The sequence below is a fragment of the Schistosoma haematobium genome, chromosome 2 (assembly GCF_000699445.3).
Source record: "Schistosoma haematobium chromosome 2, whole genome shotgun sequence".
In the NCBI taxonomy this organism is placed as follows: Eukaryota; Metazoa; Platyhelminthes; class Trematoda; order Strigeidida; family Schistosomatidae; genus Schistosoma; species Schistosoma haematobium.
The window spans coordinates 18,250,334-18,263,623 of NC_067197.1; the positions used below are offsets into that span (position 1 = coordinate 18,250,334).

The following is a 13,290-nucleotide window of genomic DNA, read 5'->3' on the forward strand; positions in this document are numbered from 1 at the left end:
GGCTCAGTGTCATTCCACTGGCCCCACAATATAGAGTTTCCTGAAGTTCGCACTTATCCATTCTCTTTGGTTTGTGTTTGTGTTGTTTATGATTAACACTTACATATCCAACTTAACCAAGTAAGACGCTGTTAAAACCGTACAAATTGGAGCAGGAGTTTTATCAATATCTGGGGCATTTTCCTAGAATTTTTACAGTCAGCCTCAGATGACACTTGGTTTCTTTGGGTAGGTCGGTGTACTACCATCAACAATTGGCATTGGAGTTGAATCAAAAGTTTCCGACACACAAAATCTATCCAGTATATCGGTCATTTATATTATCCCTAAGGTCAGAGACGATGCATGCCCTCAGAAATGTCACTATCAGTGCTGAGTAACTGTGGAGTTACTTAACACCACAGAAATCTTCCTTTATGCAGATTAAGGGATGGATTTACAGTGGTATCTCGAACCATCAATCGCTCAAAGACGACTTATCTTTTGTTAAAATCTTTGCTCGGCAACCCCTGAGATTAACAGTCAATTTTACAAAGACTACAATGGAATTAATGTAGATTGTGATTTAGCTGTTCCAGAAAAGTCCTCCATGACTCGAACGATCTGCACGGGAAATTGGGATTGTATATCCTTGTAATCTATATAAACAATCGAAAATTTTCTGAAGCACTCACTACAGGACGTAACTTAGGTCAGTCAACCTACTATTTTTGCCTACAACCGAGTTCTTGTTCAATATTGATTCAACATCCTTGCCGGATTTTCTAGTTGTGCGTTGCTTGCTGTTAAATGAAGGACGAAGATGCCCTTGCAGATTTCCTAGCTCATAAAAAGCGTCTAACAGATATATTTTTCCCTAATTCGAGATCAGCTATTATTTCTCAGTGGGTTATCTTGGATATTCAGCATTACAGTTCTGACAGTGATACGAGTGCTTACGATGAATTTTGGAAATTTTTGCTGAGATTACAGAAAATTGTCAGAAAAAGTTTTTCTGAAGGTTTGTAGAACTTCAAATAATATTTTTCAAAGGTCTTGATGGGTGTCTTTTGAGTAAGAAGTTGAAGTTGAACATTCAGACGAGCAATTATCGTCTAGAGGACTATATCAGACATAGCAATGTTTCAAGTAATAAAATTTAAATTTAGGCCTCACTAAAAAGAAGGTTCTCGCAGATCTCTTACTCGTTCAGAGCTTGGTTGCTTTCATCTCATATATGACATGTACCTCGATTTTCTTCTGAAGCGCAAGGTATATTTATTTTTAAGTTGTCATATGAAAAATATTCTTCAAAACCGTTTGGTGACCCCATACTATTTTCATGGTGTCATCTCCATAAGAACGTTCCGGTATCGTCTGTATTAAAGTGGAGGTGATATTTTCATGAACTGTGTAAACACGTATGGTGTCTGGATGAGACTATGATCTGAATTTTCGAAAGGCTTACAAACTAAGCGTTTCAAATGATGCCATTGGGATTAGTATGTAGGGTGAAGATAGGCTTTAGGAAAAGTATGCAACATGTTCTGACCATATCCTATGCCGCTTCTAAGCATTTAATGATTTCTCACCTATACTAAGCATTCTAGAGCTAACATCGTGTCACCGATGACATTGGTAAGGATCTGTTACCTTTAGCAATATTTTGCCAACTAAGGTTTATGAATTTTGTTTTTACGCTGTAAATTGACATATAAGCTGCCGAAGTCGCGTTTAGTAAGTTGACGACCGTTGTTTATGTGTATGAAATACGCTTACCATTTATACTTAAATTGACTTTGTAAACCTAGTAGGAATCTGTCTAAACCATTAGAAGTAGTTGCACATCTTTCTCGGGAGTTTTTTGTGATGATGTGCAATTAGATGGAGTCGGTCTACATACAGTGAAGGGTACAAAGATTCATTCCAATCTAGACCACCTTCAAGGCCGTTGCAATGCTAGTCTGGGCATAGGTTGGGCATAAAATTATGCTATCAGTTATGCTTAGTGCCTGTAAACGTGGTATTGTTAACTTGAGCATGTTTGGTGATTTACTGTTCTATCGACGTTCTCAAAGGACCGTTCACTCTTATATTAATAATACTTTAGCCATTAAGATATTTAAGTGGGTGCATTAGCTGCTCGAGTATGATAGATTTCATCCCAGTGGTTTCCATATCATATGGCCTGATCTTCCTCTCAGTCTTCAGGACAAAAACGACAGGATGCTCTGGGGTGAATTGAACAAGAAGCTCGAACTTCCTAGAATAGAGCCTTTGACGGTCACCCTGCTCACTCGAGGAAAGGATTCTAAGCATCTAAATCACCCGAGGCTTCTCCGAGTAACACTTAAGGCTGCTACCGACGTAGAGGACGTCTTGCTAGCAAGCCACTTGCTGAAATCAGATGGTAACGTAAGAATACTGCCCGACATACCGTACTCTGAGCGCAGTATCATACGAAACGTCCCTAAAGAATCTCGTGAGAAGTTTTTCCGCGGAAGAAACATAATTGTCCAAGGTATACCGGAAAATGCAGACCCTACTCAATCAAATTCTGACATCAGGGAATGGAAATTCATCAAACAGTCCTTGAGGCTCAAACACATACTGACTCAGCATGTGACGAGACTAGCCAAGAAGGACGGTGATCTTAGACCCCGTCTAATGAAGATAACCTTCCCATCTTCCCACATGGCGGCTGCAGTTCTGGAAGCATTTCGTGCTAATAGACGTCGATTGCCACCTGGAATCCACATGCACCCGGATAGGCCATACGAAGTTAGGACCAAGAACAAAGACAAGTTGGAGCTGACCATTCCACTTGTGGACTGTCTAAACGATAAAAAAAAACGTGTAAAGGACAGGGCCTACCACCTCGGCAAACCTCACATAGGTGGGCTACCTGTCCATTCACATAAGGTTCATACAGAAAAACAGGACGAAGCTCACGCGTTCCAAATTGAAAGCATAAACTGCTTATATATGAACGCCGCGAGTCTACCAAACAAACTGGATGAACTACGTGAACTAAGCAACGCTAATAAGGCCCATCTGATAGGAATATCTGAAACATGGATATCTCAGTTCTCGGGCCAAGAGTTAGCATTACCTGGGATGACTTTGTTCCGCAATGACAGAAAAACAGGAATTGGGGGCGGAGTAGCCATATACATAAGCTCTTGCTTGGAGGTGCACCAGGTTCACAACCTCGAGTTTAACAATCTTGAGGAATCCATATGGTGCTCTGTAAGATTGTCTAGTACTTCCAGGTGTCTAGTCGGAGTCATTTACAGGAAGCCAACTGCCGACATCGAGTACGATAGTCGTATGCTGGAAGGACTATCCCGCTCTATCCGTCTCGGTTTCACACACATCCTGATTCTAGGGGACTTTAATCTCCCTAGAGTCAACTTCGCGGAACACACGTACACTGGAGGCGACAACTCAATTGAAGCTCGGCTCTTCAACCTCATCGATGACTTGGGCTTATATGAAAATGTGAGGTCGGCAACTCGTTGGAGAAACAGTCAGACACCATCGCGCTTAGACTGTGTATTCACTAACGAAGAATTCCTAGTCGACAACCTCTCAATCCTGGCTCCTCTGGGAAAAAGCGATCATGCCGTCATAGCCTTCAGTTTTGTCATCAAAACTAAGCTAAGGTATCCCAACAATAATTTGCGTTGGAATTTTAAACGGCTGAATGTGCCAGCTCTACAGGACTATCTACAACAGGTGGTTTGGGATGTTCACCCTCAAATCGATGTGGATGGTCATTGGGACTTCTTACTGCACACGCTCTTATGTGCTACAGACCATTCAGTTCCTCAAACGGTTCCCAAAAGCTTCAAGCCACCTACAGTAATCAAGAACCGTACCCTTCGCCTCCTAAGCCGCAAACGGCACTGTTGGGCGGAATACAAACGAACTAATAACGATGGAGCGTATAGGCAATACAAACATATCAGGAACACATGCACGAAGGCTATAAGAGAAGACAGGCTTCAGTACCAAACAAAGCTTATGGACAAATTCGCCTCTAACCCTAGAAGCCTATTCCGTTATGCAGGCTCTCTTCGTCAAGCCAAAACAGGAGTTTCTCAACTGCTAGGTCTTAACGGCCCGACCAACAACGATGGCGACGCCGCTAACCTTCTGGCGGCACATTACTCTCAAACATTTCAACCGGCTGACATCAACTTTATTGACGACAGTCTCATCTCCAACTCCACAGGACTTTCTGAAGTGGACCTAAGCGCTGACTGGGTGTTCCGGAAATTGCAGCACTTAAGACTTGACACTTCTCCTGGCCCGGATATGGTTCATCCTGCCACACTGAGGGAGGCAGCCTCAATCCTGGCAACGCCGCTTAGCGTGATGTTTTCACACTCGCTTAGCCGAGGCAAATTACCGGAAAACTGGAAGTTGGCTCACATCACACCAATTTTCAAAGGTGGTCGACGCAATGAACCTTCAAGTTATCGGCCGGTGGCTCTTCTGTCATTACCTTCAAAACTCATGGAGTCCCTGATATGCGACGGTTTAAATGACTATCTATTGTCCTTAAATTTCTTCTCACCCCAACAGCATGGTTTCAGGAAGGGTTACTCTTGTATAACCAACCTGCTGACTGCGGTGGACAGATGGACAAGCATCCTCGATTGCAAAGGGAAAGGTTGATGTCATTTACCTTGATTTCTCAAAAGCTTTTGATAAGGTTAACCACTTGTGTCTTATCAACAAGCTCAAACGACTAGGTATCAAACCACCTCTAATCGATTGGCTTACTTCATACCTAAAAATCGACACTTTAAGGTTAGGGTTAATTTCACTTTATCTCAGGCTATGGAATGTCCTAGTGGGGTCCCCCAGGGCTCAGTACTAGGGCCTCTTCTCTTCTTGATCTACATAAATGATCTTCCTCAACAGGTAACGTCAGACTTACTACTTTTTGCCGACGACGTGAAACTTTGGAGAGAGATACGCAACCAAGACGATACACAGGCACTTCAGGAGGATCTGACGCGACTTCAAAGTTGGGCAGACGATAACGGACTTACCTTTAACACTTCAAAGTGTAAAGTAGTCCATCTGCGACATGTCGCAAACTACAGTTACAACTTAGGAAACTCCTCTCTAGTAGTATCCCAAGTCGAAAAGATTTAGGAGTCCTGGTGCCCCATGACTTAAAGTCTTACGCTAACTGTGACAAAAATGCCTTCCGAGCAAACCTTGCACTGGTAACGTTGAAGCGCATTTTTGGACAGTTTGACGGACGAACTTTCCATACAATCTTCAATAGTTTCATCCGTCCCCATTTAGAGTACGGAAACATAGTACTCCCCCCCTCACTCCATAAGGACAAGGTCACTTTGGAGCGTATCCAACGGCGAGCCACGAAATCAGTTCGAGGACTCAAATCTAAGCCTTACGAAGAACGCCTCCGTTCACTAGACCTTTACCCACTAGAATATAGGCGTCTTAGAGGTGATTTACTAATGGCTTATAGTATTCTTAACACTTCTGGACATCCTCTTAAACACCTACTTAAGCTTAGTTCGAATAATAATCTAAGGGGTAACACCCAGAAACTGGAAACACAACATAGCAAGACGGAATGTAGACACAACTTCTACTCCTTAAGAGTTGTCAAAAGCTGGAATTCGCTGCCGGCCGAGCTAGTCCAAGCGACTTCTCAGGAGTCCTACAAGAGGCAACTTGACCTATTCTTAAGGACCAAGGACAGCATCACATTATGATTTACCAATTTCTTTTCCTTTTTTATTGTTAACATACCTAGGTTCCTGCCTGGAGGATTTGGTGATCCCCTGCTACTAGACACGGAAGCCTGTTAAGCGAAAGCTTCTTCTATTCCGTCAACAACCATTTGAACCATTTGAACCATTTAAACATCCTTGCCGGATTTTCTAGTTGTGCGTTGCTTGCTGTTAAATGAAGGACGAAGATGCCCTTGCAGATTTCCTAGCTCATAAAAAGCGTCTAACAGATATATTTTTCCCTAATTCGAGATCAGCTATTATTTCTCAGTGGGTTATCTTGGATATTCAGCATTACAGTTCTGACAGTGATACGAGTGCTTACGATGAATTTTGGAAATTTTTGCTGAGATTACAGAAAATTGTCAGAAAAAGTTTTTCTGAAGGTTTGTAGAACTTCAAATAATATTTTTCAAAGGTCTTGATGGGTGTCTTTTGAGTAAGAAGTTGAAGTTGAACATTCAGACGAGCAATTATCGTCTAGAGGACTATATCAGACATAGCAATGTTTCAAGTAATAAAATTTAAATTTAGGCCTCACTAAAAAGAAGGTTCTCGCAGATCTCTTACTCGTTCAGAGCTTGGTTGCTTTCATCTCATATATGACATGTACCTCGATTTTCTTCTGAAGCGCAAGGTATATTTATTTTTAAGTTGTCATATGAAAAATATTCTTCAAAACCGTTTGGTGACCCCATACTATTTTCATGGTGTCATCTCCATAAGAACGTTCCGGTATCGTCTGTATTAAAGTGGAGGTGATATTTTCATGAACTGTGTAAACACGTATGGTGTCTGGATGAGACTATGATCTGAATTTTCGAAAGGCTTACAAACTAAGCGTTTCAAATGATGCCATTGGGATTAGTATGTAGGGTGAAGATAGGCTTTAGGAAAAGTATGCAACATGTTCTGACCATATCCTATGCCGCTTCTAAGCATTTAATGATTTCTCACCTATACTAAGCATTCTAGAGCTAACATCGTGTCACCGATGACATTGGTAAGGATCTGTTACCTTTAGCAATATTTTGCCAACTAAGGTTTATGAATTTTGTTTTTACGCTGTAAATTGACATATAAGCTGCCGAAGTCGCGTTTAGTAGGTTGACGACCGTTGTTTATGTGTATGAAATACGCTTACCATTTATACTTAAATTGACTTTGTAAACCTAGTAGGAATCTGTCTAAACCATTAGAAGTAGTTGCACATCTTTCTCGGGAGTTTTTTGTGATGATGTGCAATTAGATGGAGTCGGTCTACATACAGTGAAGGGTACAAAGATTCATTCCAATCTAGACCACCTTCAAGGCCGTTGCAATGCTAGTCTGGGCATAGGTTGGGCATAAAATTATGCTATCAGTTATGCTTAGTGCCTGTAAACGTGGTATTGTTAACTTGAGCATGTTTGGTGATTTACTGTTCTATCGACGTTCTCAAAGGACCGTTCACTCTTATATTAATAATACTTTAGCCATTAAGATATTTAAGTGGGTGCATTAGCTGCTCGAGTATGATAGATTTCATCCCAGTGGTTTCCATATCATATGGCATTTGCTTACTGAGATAGGATGGGGAAATCAAATGGATATTCAGTTTATAATATGGTACAGAGAAATGAATGATAAACTGGTATCTGTTGGTCCATCATTATTATGTGGGTAGAATTTTAAAAACTACACATCTCAGTAGCGTGAAAAGTCACCAAACTTAAATGAAAATATAAATCCGTGGCGATCACTTTTTAGTTCATTTCTGAACTGGTTGTTTGGATCTTCCCTGAGTGAACATCAACTCTGGGATACAAGTACATCCAGCTAACGAGTCTCAAATAAGACGAAACATGCGTCCTCGATTTCATGGCTAGTCACTATCCATCTCTGCTTATGATGATCACGCCTTAGTTTTCCATTTGGTTCTTCATTAAAATAAGATGCGCGTATTATCTGAAAAGTAGCCTTAGTTTTTTCCCACCTAATTAAAGTACATTTTTGAATATATAGTATTCTTATTTATTGATTGATTTTGCGACACTTTCCCGTTTTATTCACCATATTATTTCGCTCTGTTTGATATTGTTTTAGTCCCATTTTGTGCCAAACGTTTTATAATATAAAGATAGGAATAACCGTTCATTTGTAATGTAATATTTCTTACCGTCATTGATAAACGGTACTAGATAATAGTCTCATCTACAGTAAAATTTAAAGTAGGTTAGCTATTTAGTATGTTTAGACCATACTAATGTCATCAAGACTGATTAAATTTACTGAGTTATATAGTGAAGTCATTAAACCACAACCTTGTTTCAGTTAATAACAAATCCAAACAAACATTAAGACAACATTGACTTCGGAAAACGTGACTTTTTGTTTTAAATATTCTTACAATGGCATTGAGGATGTTCAGAAGACAGAATTTTGCCTGTATTTTCAGTTAACTGTATTGTGTTAGATGCTTTCAGTTAGTTTTAGTAAATCCAGACAAAAGATTTGAATTTTTCGTATTTTAGTTTAGCCCATACAACGTTTACATAGTTAGGGACGGCCAAACCAGAACGTGGTATCAGTCATTGAAGTCACTAATGTCTAGATGCAGCCATTTTGGTAGATGCAGACTACTTAGTTGGGGTCCGCGTGACTTCATAGCCAATGTTTGGAGACTCTGGGTGACATGGCCCAGAATCAGTCACAATGGCATAGGTGTATACACTCTTTGTATTCCCTGAGATTAAATTACTTTATACCTTTCTTCCTAATTCTTTCTTCTTGCATTATATCCTTACACACAATCTTTCTTTTATATATTGCCATCATTGAAATAACTACTCTTATCAATTTGGTGTTCATCTTGTGTTAATGAGGTATGGCAACTTGGACTGATGCATATATGTGCCTGGTCCTACGTTGTAGCTGACTGACTGACTAACGATGTTTGCATTTGTGTACTAGGCTTTGAGGCACACAGTTTGTGTAGTACCCAACTAAAGTAATGGGATCGGTGTTCAAACATGTGAGTGACTGGTTAGTAGGCTAGTGCTTCGACCACCAAGCCTCTGCGTTTCTTCTAAAAGGATATTCATGACGAAATTATGGTATGGAGTCAGCATTATTAATTAAAGCCATCCGACTCAAATATTTCGATTGAGAACAACTGGAGGGAATTCCTTCTAACATCTGTAACTTAAACTATCATTTCAGCCAAGAACTGTGGCTTTTTCCTGGTTGATATTTGTTGAAGCTATCTTAAGTATATTAAAAGTAAAGCAGCCCTATCAATGTCTAGTTAGGCAAGCTATATAATTGATGCAGTCAAGTGTCCAGGTATATGTTCTTATATTTGGTTTCTAATCATATCTTTCTGTTGCTGATTGCCAGTACCACTAACTGGTTCTCAATTTAAGTCTCAACATACCAAATTGCAGCTGCAAGTTTGTCTGAATCGTCTAGAGTTTTGATTACTACACATAACTGCTGTAAAAACGACCCAACAAGCCGTCTTTCTCGGCTGCACTTCCTTAACAGCCAGATTTTTTCGTTACTGCGAACAAAGATTCGATGAAAGTATCAGTAATCTACCATATTAATTTCTTTTTCCAATCGTCTGTAACATTTAATTACATTTGAGGAGTAATCATATTAATTATATCTTTTGGTGATAAATGGTTACATTTATGATATTTTGTATCTGTATTTATTCAACAAATTATTGGTCGACTAACGTCAAGTACTACTCAGTTTAATATATCCGAGTCCGAATACTAATCAGTGTAAATCATTTCAAAATTAATGTATTCAGACACCAGTTTGATTTATTTTTACTTTCAAATAAATCCTCATTTAATACCTCCGTGTTTCTATTCCCATTCTTCGATTCATAGTTTTCTTGTTGAAGTACCAAAATATTTGGCAGTAAGAACAGCTGTAATCTTTGTACTCTTAACAGGTCTCAAGGATTTTTTAATACCGCTCATTACCACTGTATTCTCCGTTTCTTTTGTTATCACATCATGTTTTCCGATGTGATATATAGTATAGATATTGAAATATTCGGAATACAGTTTAAATCGCAATTTCAACAGACTGCAGTTGCCAGTTCGTTAGGTCATATAGTTAGCACCCACTGCATTAGTGGGGTTTGTTTTTAAGCAATTCTTTACCGAGAGGGTAGGAAGAAAATTGTGAAGATAATGACGGGGATGACGGTCTTGAGCAATCGTTAGTCAAGTGCTATTTCAAAGGAGCAGATGTTTAACAGTTCTTTTATTTTCACTTATTGTGCGATTGTTGGAAGATCTAGTCAATTGTTGATGATGATTGTAGATACACGACTATCTAGGTCTTGATAATTAAGGTACAGTATTAAGAAAGATCCTGGTTTGTGTTGGGAAATTATTCATATTACACACAGCAAAGCCAACACCAAAACTTTTCCTTCAAACTTAAAGTTATTGCTATTTACTGAAACTGTAATGCTCACTGTTTATGGTCTTATCGATGTTCAGTCAAGTTTCTTAGTCCGGTAGAATATACCTTTAGGTAGATTCAACCTGCTGGATTGGGACTTGGTACTCATCTATTTCTGAACTTCAGTTATAACCTAGAGACATGAGAACATCTCTCCTATATTACTAAATTCAGTCACAAGAGAATCGTCTTAAGCAATAATCTTCTGTAATTTGTTCCACATGTCTCAGAAAACCTCTCAACTAGTCTGAGATAAATGAGCTTTGTTTTCGTCTAACATGCAAGATTAATTTATTACTTTTCACATTCGTTGTTAGGTTAGTCCACAGCTACTTTGATTTGTTTTTCACGAGTCAAGGCTTTTTTAGTATGGGAAAATATCGAACAACTAAGTGGGGTAGTTTTACACACTTGTATGACTAAAGTAGAAAGCTTTTCAAACTAGAAGTGATCCGTCTTCACTTTACTAAGTTTTGGGTCTTCATTTATTCCTTATCTGTTTTTCTTCAGAAAAGGCATTGATAATTTCACCCAGAGTTGTTCGCAAATATTTAGTAGAAATCTTTATTCTAATTTTTTTTCATGGCCACACATTTTATTTGATAAGTATCTTTGTACTTTAATTATCGATTAGTTCGCTCGAATTGTGAAACTTAGAATAGATCAAAGTGTTCTACCAATCGCTAACTTTAGAACAGAATTATTATCTACACTATCTAAACACCAAGTTGTGATAGTTGCTGGTGATACTGGTTGTGGAAAGTCAACACAAGTACCACAGTACCTATATTATGGTGAATCAAACTCAAATGATACACCTGGACCTAACTCCTATCAAAATATTGCTGTTACTCAACCTCGTCGCATCGCATGTATTAGTTTGGCCGCACGTGTAAGTACTGAGATGTTGAATGAAAGAGGCTCCAAGGTTGGATATCAAGTAAGTTGGGACGAGATTTTTAAAAATACTTTCTAGTTGTCATGATAATTTAAATTTTAATAAACAGGACTTACCTTTTATAGAACTAGTTTAAAGTTATATGTCCTGTTCTCAAATGATTTTGAATATCTGTACTGAGATTCAGGTGCATTCACTTAACGTGCCCCATGTATAGGGAAGGGATTCATATCTTGGATTCCACTTCTATCAGTAATCCAAATATCACAAAGCTTGTAACTTAGAGGCGATGTCGGGGCATCTGTTCAAGATGAATATACGCAAACAAAAATTTATCAAAGTATAATCTTGAATACTAGCAACGGGAAACACAAACATATAAATTCACTGTTCTGATACATTCTTGTTGAATAAAAATTTTGAAAAATTTTAAAAGATCGGTTTTCGGGTTTTAACTTTTCTTACTCATTTTGAATAATATGATTTGCAGTGTATACTTCAATTAAAGTCTAATATACCAATGACAACTGATGTGGACTGCCAAGTTCATATCTGATTGGAAATGCTAATGTAAATGTATATCACCCAGTGTATGGTTTCATATTAAATGTAACGTACTTTGCAGATTTCCCCACTAGTCACTACCAAAATAATATCATAACTTTCCTGAAGACAATATCTTGATGTATGTATCAAGAATCAGATCTTTTTGATCTGATATTATGGAAACCTATGAATAAAAAGGACAGTAATTGATGACTTTAATTGTCATCAATTTTCAGAGCGGAATTAAATTTGTTTTCATCTTATTGTATAAATGTATGGATTTATTCTACTAACAAGATACGCTTATATTTTTCTGAAAAATATTTTATTAGGTCCGTTTTGAACGAAGTCGAACTAAGGCTACACGAATTCTTTTTCTCACAGAAGGTTTATTGTTACGTCAAATGCAGATGGATCCATTTCTGAGCGACTATGATGTCATCGTTCTTGATGAAGTAAGTAAGGAGATTATATGTTTAAATATGAAATTTGTTCCATGTAATGCTTTGAATAAACTTATAAAACTAAAGATAAATTAAGCGAATTGTATAATTTGGTAAGGAAATTTGTGTTGATTTAGACAAATCCAAGCATGAAATTTTTTTACTAGTACTATGGATTTTCTTCACAAGTAGTTACCAACTTGCCAACATAATTTGGTGAAATCTCCGTATATTATATAACTGTGAGTTATATACTAAATTATTTAATCCGTTTGAATTTTAGCATTCGGTGGGATGAACAAATGGCAGGAATTTCACACATAAGTTACCTAAGTAAAATTTGTGTGTTTTATGGATAAATATTTTAACTATCTTATAGAGGACTAATAGGACGGGAATTTTATTTACTTAAGAATTTCTGTTGATCGTTCCCAAACACTGTGGTATCATATCATTTAACCTTTTCAAATCCACTCTTTGATTGATGTGGTACTTTCAAGATATAATTTTCTTTACCATGTAGTCACCTCTAAAAATAGTATTATTTGGTCTATAACAGCCTCAATACTTTTTACTGAATATCAAACAAATATCTTCCTTTCATCATCAACCTTCTAAAACAAACGAGCTAATTATCCTCAAGAATCAAGCATGTTTCAGAAGCTGAAATCAGGTGAATGAAATCTGACGGATCCAACTTAATGGGCGAGTACAGACTAGTTTATTAGGGTTTTATATTTATTTTTTAACGGTAAAATACGTCTTTTAGTTGTACAAACTGAAGTAGGTGAAAAGGGGTAAGTTTCGGACTAAGGAATTAAAAATTAAGTCCTTCGACTATCCAGCTACAGTTTCACAAGAAGTCATTTGCGGAGCGCTAGAACTTACTAAAAATCAATATTTCACTGATCAGTGTAGCCAGAGTACACATCAGGAAAAACACCAAAAAATCCTATCTCGTAGAAACTATTCTTTGGATAATTTATAATGGTTGACAACTGATAAAATTCTGAAAATTGTGGTATACTTTTGAAATGTTCTGGCTTGAATATATTAAAAATTAATGGATTTATCTAAAATAGACTCGGTTTTAGGCATTTATTGAACAGAAGCTCAACCAGAAATTCAGACCTTAAATAACAAAGTTTTCGAATAAATCCCCAAATTCAAACAATCA

The 13,290-nt window shown here is 37.8% G+C and overlaps 1 protein-coding gene across 3 annotated transcripts in view; it reads left to right on the forward strand.

Moving 5' to 3' along the window:
- Positions 1-747: 747 nt before the first annotated feature.
- The window catches only part of DHX34_1 (DEAH (Asp-Glu-Ala-His) box polypeptide 34), a 55,788-nt gene continuing 43,245 nt past the window's right edge, over positions 748-13,290 (forward strand). The window contains exons 1-6 of one of the 3 annotated variants that reach the window (XM_051214507.1): positions 748-884; positions 924-1,000; positions 1,033-1,128; positions 6,311-6,396; positions 10,861-11,166; positions 12,003-12,125. In XM_051214507.1, the coding sequence (XP_051067689.1) occupies positions 790-884; positions 924-1,000; positions 1,033-1,128; positions 6,311-6,396; positions 10,861-11,166; positions 12,003-12,125 (783 nt within the window). In that variant the 5' untranslated portion in view covers positions 748-789. Of the gene's footprint in view, positions 1,001-1,032; positions 1,129-5,884; positions 6,030-6,068; positions 6,146-6,177; positions 6,274-6,310; positions 6,397-10,860; positions 11,167-12,002; positions 12,126-13,290 lie in introns of those variants that run through there. The other 2 variants (XM_051214508.1, XM_051214509.1) reach the window with 2 other exon arrangements.